This window comes from Rhincodon typus, unplaced genomic scaffold (genome assembly GCF_021869965.1).
Source record: "Rhincodon typus isolate 14 unplaced genomic scaffold, sRhiTyp1.1 hic_rhity00003497, whole genome shotgun sequence".
In the NCBI taxonomy this organism is placed as follows: Eukaryota; Metazoa; Chordata; class Chondrichthyes; order Orectolobiformes; family Rhincodontidae; genus Rhincodon; species Rhincodon typus.
Genome location: NW_025969135.1, coordinates 1 through 16,380, shown reverse-complemented (window position 1 = coordinate 16,380; position 16,380 = coordinate 1). Strand labels below are relative to the sequence as shown.

The 16,380-nt window shown below is 44.0% G+C and overlaps 1 protein-coding gene across 1 annotated transcript; it reads left to right on the top strand.

Annotated features, from left to right (window-relative positions):
* Positions 1-728: 728 nt before the first annotated feature.
* LOC125481777 (protein jagged-2-like) lies at positions 729-10,885 on the top strand (the record flags this gene model as incomplete). The annotated part of the gene is made up of 4 exons (XM_048593683.1): positions 729-977; positions 3,376-3,507; positions 4,931-5,087; positions 7,205-10,885. Coding segments are annotated over 4 exons (993 nt in total), but the record flags the coding sequence as incomplete, so codon positions are not given.
* Positions 10,886-16,380: the final 5,495 nt, after the last annotated feature.

The window sequence follows — 16,380 nt, the reverse complement described above, 5'->3', positions numbered from 1 at the left end:
ATACTGCATCCTTTTGAGAAGGGTATTCCCAAAATACTCAACCCTCTGAGAGAAAGATATAATTTTTGACTTTGACCCCTAGATCTAGATTCTCCCACATCCTCTGAACATCCACCTGACCTCCCCGCGATCTTTATTATGTTTCAGTTTAGTCGCCTCTATCTCTTCAAACTGCCAGAGGATACAGGTGTAACCTGTATAGCCTTCCTTCATGAGGCAATCCACTCATAACTGGGGAGGTGATGGCCTAGTGGTATTATCGCTGGACTGTTAATCCAGAGACCCAGATAATGTTCTGGGGACCTGGGTTCAAATCCCACCACAGCAGATGGTGGAGTTTGATTCAATAAGTATCTGGAATTAAGAGTCTAATGATGACCATGAACCCATTGTCAATTGTTGGGAAAAACCCATCTCGCTCACTAATGTCCTTTAGGGAAGGAAACTACCATCCTTACCTGGTCTGGCCTACATGTGACTCCAGACCCACAGCAATGTTCTTGACTCTTAACTGCCCTCTGGGCAATTAGGGATGGATAATAAATGCTGCAAGGCCCTCATCCCATGACTGAATGAAAAAAAAACAGTTCTGGGCATGAGTCTAGTTGGTTATTGATGGCATTGCATTGTTGACTGGATGTGTTTACAGGTGAACAGTGTGGACAGGTCTTTGGCTTATTTTAGTCATTATTATTGCTGACCCACCAGATGTTTATTTCCCCCAACAGGTATGGTGTGGCCAGAAGTCTTGCTTGTTGCATGAAAGACCCGGCTACGAGAACTTCATGTGCCCAGAGACCCAGCAGTGCCAGGCTAGCCCATGGGTCAAGTGCTTCTCCCCACCCTGCACTGATTGGGGAGAATGTAACGCCTTAAATGCTGCTCCTGTCGACTCTAAATGCCAACCGAACACAGGCCAACTGGACAACAACTGTGCAAAGATCACACTCATCTTTAATAAGGAGAAGATTCCAAAGGTAAGGAAGATGGTGCAGGTGCAAGGAATTCCAGATTGAGTCATCGGTTACTGATCTGCTTCCTTCAGGACCTGTGTCCCCTCTGCCTGAGGAGAGTCTTCCTGGTTTACTCTCCTGGTCTTGTATGAAGTGAATGGGAAGTACCCAATGAGTTTGTTCTTGAGCAGTCTAATGAAACCAGTTGGCCCTCACTCCAGGCCAAAGGATATTGTGGCACAGTACTAGGGTCCCTACCTCTGGACCAGGAGTCCTACCAGCTCCAGAGGTATGTAATAACATCCCTGGACAGGTTGATGAGAAATATAGAATCATGGAAGCAGGCCGTTTGACCTGTCCATACCAACCCTCTGAAGAGCATCCCACCCAGACTCAGACCCCCACCCTATCCCCGTAACCCTGTACTTCCCATGACTAATCTACCCGGCCTGGAAACTACGGACAATTTAGGTTATTAAAAAAATATTTAAATGGCAGTATGGCACTTTTCATATAATTGAATGGATCTAAGATCTGTTTGTCCCCACTTTTCAGTCTGTCATCCATACCCAGGCAATGAGATAGACATGCCGACTGAAAGGAACCTGAGCTGGTTGGATCTTGTTCACTCCAAGTATTAAGGAGTTTATGTATAGAAGTGGAGTTGGGTACAAATCAATATCAGCTAGTTGAACAAAAACAGAAGCTGCTGGAAAAGCTCAGCCCCTCCTCAGAATTGAGTCACCGGACCTGAAATGTTAACTCTTGACTTTTCATTCACAGATGCTGCCAGACCTGCTGAGCTTTTCCAGCAACTTCTGTTTTTGTTCCTGATTTACAGCATCCGCAGTTCTTTCGGTTTTTATCAGCTAGTTGAATGTTGTCACGAGACTTGGAATGGCACCTGGTTGGTTTTGTCTGTTTCTCCGTTCTAGCATGAAATGTCCTTTACTCTTTGCCAGCCAAACAAGTTTGAAAAATGCGTGATGAAATCACTGATGATAATTCTGGACAAGTCATCCCAGAGTGAAGCCTGGCTTAATAGATCTGAAGATTTTATTTATGCAGTTTGCTTGCTAAGGGTAGTTAGTGACTGAGCATTTTCACATAAGGCTGTCAGTGTTTGTTAACAAAGAACGTGAATTTATTACACTAAAGAAAAAAAGAAAACAAAGCTGTACACGTATAAAGCATCTTAAAAAGATGTGGACATAATGAGCAAAAAGAAGGCTTCAGCTTTATTCCTTGCAGTATCCTGCACAGTTACTCAATCCCACTGCAGTATGAGTCATAGAGATGTACAGCACAGAAACAGACCCTTCGATCCAACTCATCCATGCCAACCAGATATCCTAATTAATCTAGTCCCGTTTGCCAGCATTTGGCCCATATCCCTCTAAATCTTTCCTATTCACGCATCCATCCAGATGCCTTTTAAATGCTGTAATTGTACCAGCCTCCACCACTTCCTCTGGCAGCTCATTCCATACATGCACCACCCTCTGCATGAAAAAGTTGCCCCTTAGGTCCCTTTTATATCTTTTACCTTAAATCTTTGCCCTCTTGTTTTGGACTCCCCACCCCATCCTGGCGAAAAGACCTTGACCTTATCCATGCCCCTCATGATTTTATAAACCTCTATAAAGTCATCCCTCAGCCTCTGACGCTCCAGGGAAAATAGTCCCAGCCTATTCAGCCTCTCCTTATAGCTCAAAATCTTCAATCCTGGCAACATCCTCATAAATCTTTTCTGCACCTTTTCAAGTTTAACAACATCTTTCCGATAGCATGGAGACCAGAATTAAATGCAGTGTTCCTATATTTATACGTAACTGGCACCTTCCAGTTCTGAAGGCCTTGATTTCTCTTAAATGTTGATGGCCTAGATTCCTTTTTCAGGTCTTAAGGTTTGGAGATTTCTACATAATTAACCGAGTATCCTTTTGCTAGAATGAAACTGTCCTTCTGAACTAAATCCAAATTGTGACTTACTCCTGAATTTTTTTTCCCCTCATGTCATAAAGCATTGTAAACACTTGCCGAATTATACCTCCTGCTTGGCACTGAAGTCATCTGTTCCAATTGACTTTCTGGCTTTTTAACAAAACATGATTACTTTTGCAGAACTGAAACTACAAATCCATTTCCCTTCTACTTTCCATTATCATTTGGGATTTGGGTAATTCATAGAAGACCTCCATTGCACCGCCCAGTGTAGTCCTCCTCAAACTACCCTACAATGCACTCTGGCCTAACACCGCGTTTGTGAGTCATTTGGATTTCAAGAATTAGATGTGTAGGATGATTTCTGTCATTGGCTTGAGATGTGTTTGTGGATGAGCTGCAAGATTTACTCTGCATGTGCGTCATACAGTGCTTCACCTGAGTGACCTCCAAGTTATCTGCCGTTTCCTCTCTCCAGGGCATCACTGTGGAGTACATCTGCTCAGAACTGAGGTATTTACCCATCCTGCGGAGCCTCTCCAAGGAGCGAACTCTGTTTGTGTTGTGTGACCTGGCTAATACCTCTGACAGTGCAGTGGAAGTGGCCATTGTAAGTAAATCCCTACAAAGGGATGTCACTAGGTTTGTGTGAGTAGGGGAGGAAAATGACAGATGGAGCATTATGTGGGAAATGTGAACTCGTCCATTTTGGTAGAAAGAATGGGAGGAAAAACGCTATTTAAATAAAGAAATATTGCAGAACTCAGGGGTGGAGAGGGTTTCTGGGTGTCTACATACCATGAGTCACAAAGTTAGCAATCAGGGACAGCAAGTGGTTCAGAAAGCAACTGGAATGTTTTTCTATGGGGACAGAAGGCAGGTTGAGTGATGTTTTAGTGCTGCTGGGGCAGTATGTTGGTCAGACAACATCTGGAATACCTCCTTACTGAAGAGAATATTATCGTGTTCAAAACCATTCAGACAAAATTTGCACAGCTCATTATTGGGATAAAGGCCTCTCTCGTGAAGATTTGAACAATTTCAGCCATTGGAGTTTAGAAGGTGAAGTGATCCTAGTGAAACATGCGAGACCCTGAGGAGACTTAACACAGAAGATACCAGGAAGATGTTTCTTCCTCTGGGTGAGAGCAGAACTAGGAACACAGTTTAAGAATTAAGCAGTCTCACTTTTAAAATGGGGATAAAGAGAATGGTTTTAATTTTGAGGGACATTAGCCGGGATTCTCTCACCCACAAAGTGGCAAAGGCTGAGTCGCTGTATTTATGCAAGGCTGAGTTAGATCGTTTTGATAGACAAGAGTTATGAGGTTCAGACAGGAAAATAGAGCTGAGACCACAAGCAGAATCCTGTTACGCGGTGGGGCAGGTCGATAGGGCGGAATGGCCTTCTTCTGCTCAGAAGTCCAAGGTTCCATTGTTTCTATTTGTTTGATGACTGATCAGTCCTTTCTGCATCTGCAAACTTTCCTGAGAATGATAGTTCAGAAGAGATTTACCAAGTTATTGCTGGGAATGGAGGGTTTGATTTATCAGGAGAGGCTGGATACACTGGGATGATTTTCACTGGAGTGCAGGAGGCTGAGAGGTGACCTTGTAGAGGTTTATAAAATCATTAGGGGCATGGATAGGGTAAATGGCAGGTGTTTTGTTTTCCCTTAGTATGGGGAATTTTAAGACTAGGGGGCGTATTTTTAAGGAGGAAGATTTAATAAAGACATGAGGGGCAACTTCTTTACACAGAGGGTGGTTCTCATGTGGAATGAACTTCCAGAGGAAGTGGTGGATGGGGGTATAGTTACAACATTTAAAAGACATTTGGATAAGTACAAGGATAAGAAATATTCAGAGGGATATTGGGTGAACTTAAGACAGGTGGGACTAGTTTAGTTTGGGATTATGTTCAGCATGGACTGGTTGGGTTGAAGGGTCTGTTTCTGTGCAGTGTGACTCTATAATGAGTTTCACATCTTTGTTGTGCTTCTCTCCTCCAACGTGCTCCCCCGCCATTGCAGTCATTTACCCAACACGGTGAGGACCAGGATGGGATCCTCATTCGGGATGCAGTCACAAAGATTGTCGACAACATGACCAAGCAACAGAACAGCACCATGATGCTGGCCGTCGTCGAGGTGAAAATAGAGACGGCTTATGTTCCTCCATCACAGCCAGGTAGTGCCAACTGTCCCTTTATCAAAATAAGAACAAAGTGTTTCCCGCATCTGCAGTATTTTGCTCTTATTCCTTTTCTCAGTATGCCCCAGCCTCCTGTTTATCATTCTCCTTGGCTGCATGTTGTCTAACTGAAGTCTGTGTGTTATCTCTAAGTCAGGATCTGAAGCTGTAAGCGACTGGTTTCTCCCAAAGTGGTACTGAGTGAGTGCAACACTGTTGCAAGTACCAACTTTTAGATGAGACATTAACTTGAAGTCTTGTCTGTCCTCCCTGCTAGATGTAATGATTGTTATCCTGGTCAATATTTATCCCTCAGTTAGCATCAGCTTTTTAAAACAAAAACTGTTGACTTGTGTAATTAAGTAGCAGTCACTCTACGGAAACAAATTAAGTCACTGCTGCAGGGTAGAGGCCAACGAGACAAGTGAGTTGTTAGTTTTGGGGTGTTTTAGTGTTGGTTGATGGAGGAATATTGACCGAAATCACGGGGAGAATTCCAAAATAGAAACAGGAAATGCAGAGCGTATTTCACAAAGAAGGCAGTATTTGTGTGGAGAGAAACCTTGAACTTTGCAGGTCCACGATTTTTCATCAAAATTCCAAGGATCCCCCCACTCCTTCCTTGTTCTGTGGATTGTGCTGTGGCAATGTTGGCATGCAGCAGAATTAACAGACAGATTTGGTTAGCACTGTACCCTCCAATAGAACATACAACAGTACAGCACAGGAACAGGCCCTTCGGCCCACGATGTTGTGCCGAACATGATGCCAAATTAAACTAATCCCTTCTGCCTGCCCTTGGTCCATGTCCCTCCAATTCCTTGTATAGTCATGTGCTTCTCTAAAAGCCCTTAAACACCCCTAACATGTCTGCCTCCACCACCCCTGGCAGTTTGTTCCACACTCTGTGTTAAAAAAAACCTGCCCCTCACATCTCCTTTGAACTTTGCCCCTCTCACCTTAAATGCATGCCACCAAGTATTAGACATTTCAACTCTAGGGGAAAAAGGATTCTGACTGTCAATCCTAAAGCTGCAACATGACATCCTGACTCTTGTACTCAGTTCCCTGACCAATAAAGCCAAGCATGCCATACGCCTTCTTTACCAGCCTATCTATTTTTGTGGCCACTTTCAGGGAGCTATGGACTAGGACCCCAAGATCCCTCTGTACGTCAGTGCTGTTCAGGGTCCTGCCATTCGCTGTATAATTTTCCCTTAACGTTTGATCTCCTAAAGTGCAGCACCTTACACTTACCTGCATTTAATTCCATCTGCTATTTCTCCACCCATATCTGCAACTGATCTATATCCCGCTGTACCCTTTGACAACCTTTTTACCCTGTCCACAACTCCACTTGATCTCTGTATTGGGACAGAGTTCCGGAGGGGGAATGTTTAGCCTTGACCCTGTGCTATGGTTAGTCTATTATAGAGTCATACAGCATGAAAACAGACCCTTTGGTCCAACCAGTCCATGCCAAACTGATTAGTACTGTTACAATTACTCACTATTAATGAATCCACTATTGAACTCAGGATGCAGGTTGGCACTCCCAAGGCAGTACTAACAGAGTGCTGCAGTGCTGTGGAGACATTGTCTTTCTCTGGCTCTGTTACAGCCCCAGCCCTCCCTCCCCTTCCCCCTCCACCGCCTGGGATGTCAACAATGTGACCTCTACTCAGAAGGAGACCAGGGCAGTACCCAGGGAGATTCTGTTGAAGAGTGGTACGGAACTCAGTGTTAACTCCATTTCTCTCTCCACAGAAGCTGCCAGACCTGCTGAGTTTCTCCAGCACTTTCTGTTTTTTTCCTGCAAACCCTTTCGTTTCAGATTTCCAGCATCTGCAGTAATTTGTTTTTAGTTTCCTGTTTGGTCTTCGTCCTTCATCTTATAACAACTTTAAAAAAAAAGCGATCTGGTTGTTTTTAGCTTATTGCTGTTTGTGGGAGCTTGCTGTGCTAAACTCAGCTGCTGACTGCTGCCAGAGATTGTGAAGGTCCCTATAACAATGCGCGCTGTTTGTTCGCTTGCGAGCCAAAAATAAAATTCTTCTAATGTTGTTATTCCATTTTCTGCACTTCTTGTTTTTGTAAATTTGTGGCTCGCGCAGCGTATCTGGTTCCGGTGCTCAGTGTGGCGTTCGGAATGGTGTGGCTGGTTTGTATCATCATCTGCGTGTGGTGGACCCGAAAACGGAGAAAAGAGAGAGAGAGAAGCCGGCCGTCCATGGAGGACATGGTGAACAATCAGTGGGAGCCCCTGAACCCCATCAGGAACCCCATTGACAAACCCTGCAGTAACAAAGACATTCAGTATGAATGCAAAAATTTAATGGCTCCTTGTAGCCGGACTCTAATGGCAAGAGAGGAGGTGGAGGAGGAGTTGGGTGTGGACAAGTGCCCTTCCCAAAGATGTACAATTACATTCTTGCCAGCAAAAGGCGACGCTAAATCTTCGCAGTTTACTCCAGTCAAGCAACTGCATCGAACTGGCAAAAGGGAGAACCGTTGCCTAAAAAATGTGAACAGTTCAAACTGTGAAGGAGGTAAGGATCTTTCTGTATGAACCTATGGGAGAGTTGTTTAGTGCCTACAGTTTTTTTTTAGAAAAAGAGAGAGAAAGGGAGAGGATAAAACAAGAGAAATTCTCCTTTTACCTCCTTGTCCCTTTAAAACTGAAACCATCTCTTGAAGTCTTCATGGTCAGTAAGTGTCTCTTTCTTTTGGTGTGTGTAAAAACCATTATTTACCAAGTGTCTCTTTAAATCTTGTATAAATTATTTGTGACTTGTTCAGTGTCAAGATCTCTTTGCCAGTTGCTATATTGTGTGTGTTTTTTGTCTCTCCTCTTAAATTGCGAATTGGAGGAGGGCAGCACCTTGTCTGTCCCTTAGCAACAGAAAAAGAGGAACCAAGATTGTCATTCAGTGTCCTCCTTCCATTTTACACCAAATAAATTGTTTACATAGGTTTTGTCGTGGCCTTTTTCTTTCACAGCACTTGAGTATTATATTGCCGTGCCCCAGTGAGGAATTTTCGATTGGTGTGTTCCTTTGGTGACCTTTCACCTCACTTTCCCAAAGGTGGTTTGCTGTCTCTGCACTGCTGACAGTTCCCTACTGTTGGGTTAGACTTCGTTTTGGGGAAGGGCTGGGAGAGGGTTGGGCTGAAAAGTGGAGACGTGTGGGATTTATCAGAGTCACAGTCGTGGCTTATGCTGACAGAGCTTGTGCCTTTGGTGAACATACTGTTTTTTTTTTAATCAAGCCCTCACCTGCAGGTTTCTGTTTCTGGGAAATTTGTGACTTGCTAGCCTTCGGGAAGCAGAAAGAGGAAATGAGACGTTTTCTATAGAGGGGAGCAGTGGCAAGGCAAGGAGGAGGTGGTGTACAATAAGTCTGAGCTTGTTCCCCGCCCCCCCCATCCCTTGATGACTGTCGAAATAGTCAAGAAGGGAGTAATTTTCCAAGATTCCTGCCTTTAATGAGCAAAGGTGGGGAATGGAGAAGGGGAGAAATAGCTTCGATCGAAGTATGTTCAGCAAGTATTAGAATCAAGGGAAGGAGTTGGAGGGATGCGAGGAACAATTTCTTGTCAGGGAAAATGCCACGGAATCAAAGTGCCTTGTTTCTGTCTGGTCTTCAGAAGGGCATGAATTTACACACAAGGTCTCTCTTTCTCTCTCTCTCTCTCTCTCTCTCTCGGTATACTTTGAAAGAAACTTCACATGGAGAGTTGCCTTGAACTCAGGTGAATGTTAGATGGGTGCAGTGGAGACCCCCCTCCCCCCAACTCCTTTTTTTGTTTGGTTTATGTTGAATTTTGTATGCAGTGAGATCCCGTAGAGAGCAACCAGCCTCATGACCCAGAGTAACCCTCCTCTCCATTCACCAGAAGCTGGGAGTGTATACAGTATTGGAGTGGCCAGTGCCTGAAGGTTGAATTGCTATAGCAACTGTCAAAGACTGTCCTGCTGATTTTTTAATATATATATATAAATAAATAAATATAAATGACAAGGTGAACTATGTACCTTCCTTACTGTCCTATAATAAACAATTGTAAGTGTATGATCAAAACTTCTGTATATATGTATATACTTAAGGAATCGATGTGTATATTTGATTGAATAACTTAAGACAGATATTAATACAAGTTTTTTGTTTAGATGCCATTCCTTAATTTATATTAAAAAGGAATTTTCATGGCATTTTTCTCACATGCGGGCACACAGACACATCTCTTTACTCTAGTATTCCATTAGAAATCTTGAACTTCACAACTGGCTAAGTGCATATTTTTTTGAAAAAATAAAAGCCCAAACTGTAAATAGATTTGGCGTGCTTTCAATCACTGCTTTTGCAGCCTGACCCATTACTCACACAGCATCATCCCCACAAACTGGGAATACTCCCCTGGTCCCCCAGGTTGATTTCCTGATAGGATTGGTGATGGGGAAGGAAGATACACAGCAGGTGGAGAGTGAAGCAGGAGTGGCAGCTTGCGTTTATATCTTGCAGGAGTTCCAAGTCACCCCAAATCGAAAGCTGGGATTTCTCTTTTCTCCTTTACAACAACAAAAAATGAAAATTTGGGTGCTGATGTAGCGTAAAACACAAGGAGAAGGACAGAACAATTTGGTCCAGTTAATGCATTTGCTGTCCGAAAGGATTAAAGAGAATGTCCAAATCTCTCTCCTCCAATGCAGTCTGTTTTCAATTCTTAGAGTTGAGTGCTAAGGCTAAACAGATGGTTTTGATATTTGTGACCAGTGTAATTGTGTGCTCAGGCAAGACCTTTTCAAAACTGTTCAGTTACATCTTAGGGCAAAATTAAATGAGCCCTACATGTCAAGTGTTTCCCCAGCCACACTCTTACCGCAGTTCCCACTTACAATTGTTGCACAGTGTTTAATTTTGGCCTTCGAATGTTTGGAGCACATTATACAGAAACACTGGTGCTCAGGCTTTTACTGTCTATGTTAACCAGCTCTCTCCTCGGGTGGGGTGTTAAAATCTATTATGCAAAAAGAGGGAATATATTTCTGCTTTGAGCAGAGAAAAGAATGAAGGGAACAATTTATTTGTTTTATGTATTTTAGTTTTCTTTTTTAAAAAAAAAACAACTTTTGCTTTGTTCCAGCACAGAAACTAATGGGTGATATGTTCTACCCTATGATATAGAGAAAAAATGGTTTTAATTCAAAATGAGGAAACAAAAAATATGTAGCCTTATGTTCTTTTGGTTTATACTGTGGACTTAGTTGTATATTTATTGGGGTTAAATCCGAACCATGATTCACCCAACACAAGTGCCCACAATCTTCATCAGATTTAACTGCTGCAGGGTTTATATATATTTATATACATATGTGTGTGTATATATAAATATATATATATAAAATATATATTTGGCTATGGATTCATTTTGATACTAAATACTTAATGGGCAAACTGTGATATTTTCTTTCTGAATTATGGATGAGAGCTTTTGTTTTCTGAATCACGTTGCATGTTTATTGATGTCAACCACACAGCAGGAGGCTGGAAAAAAGTCCTGTCTGATGAAATGGGGTGAAAAATTTAAAAAAAATGCAGGCTGGCTGATTTAAACAGAAAATGACATGAACAATTTCTGTACGGACTCGAAATAAAGTTGTAATTTTTTTTTGTAAAAGGACGCTTGCGTTGCCTTGCAAAAGTCCTGTGTTCATTTAGAGCATTTTGTTTGACATGTTCTTAGAGATAACTTTCAAAAAAAAACTATTTATTAAAGCGTTTTATATTAACGTCTCCCAGTGTGTCTTGTGCCTTTTATTCTCAGGGAGAAATATAGCTTATCACAAGGGTGAGAGCATATTTATTCCTGCCTCAGTTCAGACCGTTCGATGCAGAAAGTGTTAGCAGCGACTTGGAGGCTCCAATCCATTTCACTGGCGCTGGCTTTAGGAGTTACTGTTTGCAGCATTAGATTTCAGTCCCTACCTGGAGGGACAAGACCAGCAGTTGAATAGGAAAACCATCAAATTCCCCTTCAAGCCACTCACCATCCTGACTTGGAAATATATTGTCATTTCCTTCAGTGTCCCTGGGTCACAATCCTGGAATTTCCTCCCTTATAGCATTGTGGGTCAACCCACAGCGCATGGACTGCAGCGGTTCAAGAAGGCAGCTCACCCCCCACCTTCTCAAGGGGCAACTAGGGATGGGCAATAAAAGCTGATGTTGCCAGTATTAGAGGGCATAGGTTTAAGGTGAGAAGGGAAAGATTTAAAACGGACCCGAGGGGCAGCTTTTTCACACAGAGGGTGATGCGTGTATGCAATGAGCTGCCAGAGGAATTGGTGGAGGTTGGTACAATTACAACATTTAAAAGGCATCTGGATGGGTACATGAATAGGAAGGGTTTAGAGGGATATGGGCCAAATGCTGGCAGATGGGACTCGGTCAGATTAGGATGTCTGGTCCACATGGACGAGATGGTTTGAAGAGTCTGTTTCTGTGCTGTATGACTACGCATCTATGATGCTAATGTAATAAATTCCAAATTAAAGGAGATGTGCAAGGCAAGTTTTTTACACTGAGGGTGTTGGATGCCTGGAACATTCTGCCAGGAGAGATGGTAAAAGCAGATATGACAGCAATGTTTAAGAGGCATTTAGACAGAACAGGCAGGCAGTAGAGGGATACGGACAATGTGCAGGCAGGTGGGTTTAGTTTAGAATGGCATCATGGTCAGCACAGACATGGTGGGCCGAAGGGCCTGTCCCTGTGCTGTACCATTCTATGTTCTATACTCTCTGCAGTGTAAGCTCCTTCAGAATCTTCTGTCCTTTGCTGTTCTGCGTCCTGGTGTGGAAATCTCTCCTGGATCAGCACAGGTTATCCAGCATCCGGTACCTGTGGTCACGCCAGCAAAAACAAGAGCTTGCATTTGTATTGTGCCTTTTGGACTACCCAGCAGCTTTACAACCAAAGAGGTACTTTTGGAATTGTCACTATTGTACAGAGGAAACATCACAGCCAGCATTGGCATGATGAAAGCCAGCCAGCATTGGCATGATGAAAGCCAGCCAGCATTGGCATGATGAGAGCCAGCCAGCATTGGCATGATGAGAGCCAGCCAGCGTTGGCATGATGAAAGCCAGCCAGCGTTGGCATGATGAGAGCCAGCTAGTGTCGGCAGGTAGCTATAACGTGAAGTGAGATTGGAACCCTTGATCTTGAGAAAAATGGAATTTGAGCAGAAATAGAGTATCCAGGTCTCCAGACTGTCACTATTCAATACAATCATGGCTGATTCCCTCTGTCTCTCCCCCACCCTCTCTCCCTCCACCCTCTCTCCCTCCACCTCTCTCTCTCTTCCTCTCTCTCTCTCTCGCTGTCTCACTGTCTCACTCTTGCTCTTCCTCTCTCTCTCTCTTCCTGTCTCTCTCTCTCTCACTGTCTCTCTCTCTCTTCCTGTCTCTCTCTCTTGCTGTGTCACTTTCTCGCTCTTTCTTTTCCTCTCTCTCTCTTCCTGTCTCTCTTTCTTCCTGTCTCTCTCTCTCTCTTGTTGTGTCACTTTCTCACTCTTGCTCTTTCTCTCTCTCTTCCTCTCTCTCTGCCTTCCTCTCTCTCTCTCTTCCTTTCTCTTCCTGTCTCTCTCTTTTCCTGCCTGTTTCCTATATACATGGATTACTGAAGGGACCAAGATTCTGTGCACCTCAGCCTCCAAGTAGAGGTGTAGGTATAGAGATTCTAAAATTCCTTGACCCTCTTCATCACAGTCTGATACAATCAACCCCTTATCCTGATGAACTTTCCCTGGCTGCGGAATTTAAAAATCTCTGACTGACCTTCAGAATCTATTGTTTCAGTGCCCAACCATCTTCAGCTGCTTCATCAATGACCTTCCCTCCATCATAAGGTCAGAAGTGGGGATGTTCGCCAATGATTGCATAATATTCAGCACCATTCGTGACTCCTCAGATACTGAAGCAGTCTGTGTTCAAATGTAACAAGATCTGGTCAATATCCGAGCTTGGGCTGACAACTGGCAAGTAATATTTGTGCCACACAAATGCCAGACTATGACCATCACCAGTAAGAGACAATCTAACCACCACCCCATGACATTCAATGGTGTTACCATCACTGAATCCCTCACTATCAACATACCATTGATGAGAAATTTAATTGGACTCACCACATAAACACAGCGGCTACAAGAGCAGGTCAGAGTCTAGGAATACTGTAACTCACCTCCTGACTCCCCAGAACCTGTCCACCATCTATAAGGCACAAGTCAGGAGTGTGATGGAATACTCCCCACTTGCCTGGATGGGTGCAGCCCCCAACAACACTCAAGAAGCTTGACACCATCCAGGACAAAGCAGCCGCTTGATTGGCACCACATCCACAAGTATCCCACTCCCTCCACCACCGACGCTCAGTAGCAGCAGTATGTACCATCTACAAGACGCATGGCAGAAATTCACCAAAGATCCTCAGGCAGCACCTTCCAAACCCATGACCACTTCCATCTCAAAGGACAAGGGCAGCAGATACATGGGAACACCACCCCCTGCAAGTTCCCCTCCAAGCCACTCACCATCCTGACTTGGAAATATATCGCTGTTCCTTCAGTGTCGCTGGATCAAAATCCTGGAATTGCCTCCCTAAGGGCATTGCGGGTCAACCTACAGCACATGGATTGCAGCGGTTCAAGAAGGCAGCTCACCCCCACCTTCTCAAGGGGGCAACTAGGGACGGGAAATAAATGTTGGATCAGCCAGTGTCATGCACATCCCACAAATGAATTAAAAAAAGGGCAGACCAGGTAAAGATGGCAGATTTCCTTCCCTAAAGCACAGACGGGTCCTTACGACAGGTGACAGTGGTTTTATGGTCACCTTTGGATTAACCTTTTTATTTCAGATTTTTTAAATGAACTGAAGCCTCACCATCTGTCACAGTAGGATTCAACTTCTGGCTCCAGATGCTTAGCTCGGAGTTTTGTACGACTAATCCAGTGACATTACTGCTATGTGTCTGTTTTTTATTAATTAGAATGTGCTTCTGTTAAAATTATTGAATAATTTATTTAATTGTTTCCTATTGTTTATATAATTCCTTACCTTTTGGTTGATCTACTACATTAGTCAGCTCTCCGTTCATCTCTATATCAAAGATGTTGAAGAAATTGCTGGATTCTTGTTTTTAATTTTTGGTACCAAATTTTGAATTCAGTTGTATTCAGATCACTTTTTGTTTTCAGGGGATCTCTTTATTATGAGCTTACGGATTGATTCTGCGTCATTACACGATAACAGACAGGAAATTGTTTTCTGCCTGGTTGCTTTGGCAATGTCCTTCTGGCAGTTTCCAAGAACAAAACATTCCAGAAGCCCATCTTCCAGAACACTGATCCCAGTTTGATTTGAAAGACCCTACTCCCTCTGGAGGACTTTTTTCTTTCTTCTGTCTTCATTTGATCATTCCTGTGTGAAGCACACCAGCTAGATCTCTCTCAGTCCTGCCTTTCCAACTTTATCTCCAATCATGACCAAGGTGAAGTCTACAAGATGTGAACTGATCGTGATCCAGTTGATAGTTTATTCCAGTGAATTAGGTTAGAGAGGAGCACGGGGTGGGGATCATTGATATGCTGGGTTAGGGCGGCACGGTGGCTCAGTGGTTAGCACTGCTGCCTCACAGCATCAGGGACCTGAGTTTGATTCCACCCTCGGGTGACTGTCTGTGTGGAGTTTGCACATTCTCCCCGTGTCTGTATGGGTTTCCTCTGGGTGCTCCGGTTTCCTCCCACAGTCCACAAAAGATGTGAGGGTTAGGATGGATTGGCCATGCTAAATTGCCCATAGTGTCCAAAGATGTGCAGGTTAGGTAGACTAGCTTTGGGAAATGCAGGGTTACTGGGATAGAGTCTGGGTGAGATTTTTTTTTTAAGAGGGTCAGTGTAGACTTGATGGGCCAAATGGTCTGCTTCCACACTGTAGGGGTTCCGTTCTACAAGCCAGCCAGATCTAGCCTTGATGTCAGGAGCTAGTGGTTTCTCCCTAAGGGCACGGAACCTCTGGGGGAGGCTTGCGAAGTGGTTTGGGGGCTGCCGAATTCTCTCTGTGGCTGGGGAGGACGGTGGAAGATATCTCTTTATCCTGAACTGTCAGGCCCCAAATGTTCAGTGCCAGCTGGTTTCAGTTGCTTCGAAGGGGTTAGCCGCGTTTATCATCTGGTCTCACTGGAAACCCGGGGATGTGTAGGTGGGGAGGGGGACGAATGTTGTGATGGGAATTGCTGGGTGAAGCGATGGCCTTAGTGGTATTAGTGCTGCACTGTTAATCCAGAGACTGAGGGAACGTTCTGGGGACCCGGGTTCAAAGATGGTGGTATTTGAATTCAGTAAAAATCTGTAATTAAGAGTCTATTGATGACCATGAATCCATTGCTGATTGTCAGAAAAACCCGTCTGGTTCACTAATGCCCTTTAGGGAAGGAAACTGCCATCCTTACCTGGTCTGGCCTACATGTGACTCCAGACCCACAGCAATGTGGTTGACTCTTAACTGCCCTCTGGGTAATTAGGGATGGGCAATAAATGCTGCCTGGCCAGAGACACCCTGGGTTTGAGGATGTTGACTTGTCTCCCAGGCACCATCAGTCTCAACCAGCCCCAGGTGAGGGGATATTGCAGCCTTAGGACTAAGATTCCCCATTCACATTGTACAAATCCATGTATTGATGGGTATTATAGAACTCGATCTGTACAAACAATAGGGTCAGGAGCAGGCTGTACAGTTCCTTAAATTTTGCTACTCAGTAAGATCATGGTTGTACATTAATCTCATCTTCCAATCCCATCCCCATATCCCATGATTTCCTGCAAATTGGAAGAGCAGCTGAGTTGAGTAGTTTCAACCATCATGGCTTTGGAACTGTAACCCTGAGGTACTGCTCTAACACAGGGGGCCTGCTGTAGCAGGTTCAGCGAGCAGGCTAGCTCAGTGACTGTGAGGCATTCCTGTTCGCAGAGATACGCTCTCACGGTGATGTTATCACTGCCTGTTGATTAATGTGTTTTGCTTTATTTCACAGTCAGGTAACACTGGGTCCTGTAAACAGTACTTTCCGTGTCAAAACTCCTGTCAATCACAGTCTAGCTCACTCGACTCTCTGTGTCACTCTCAGGCTCCGTGCCTTTGCTTGTTTCTCTCCTGGGTCAGAAATCACTGAGGGCCATCTCTGATAGCACATCTACTCTCTTCCCTCACCACCCACACCCCCCCCCC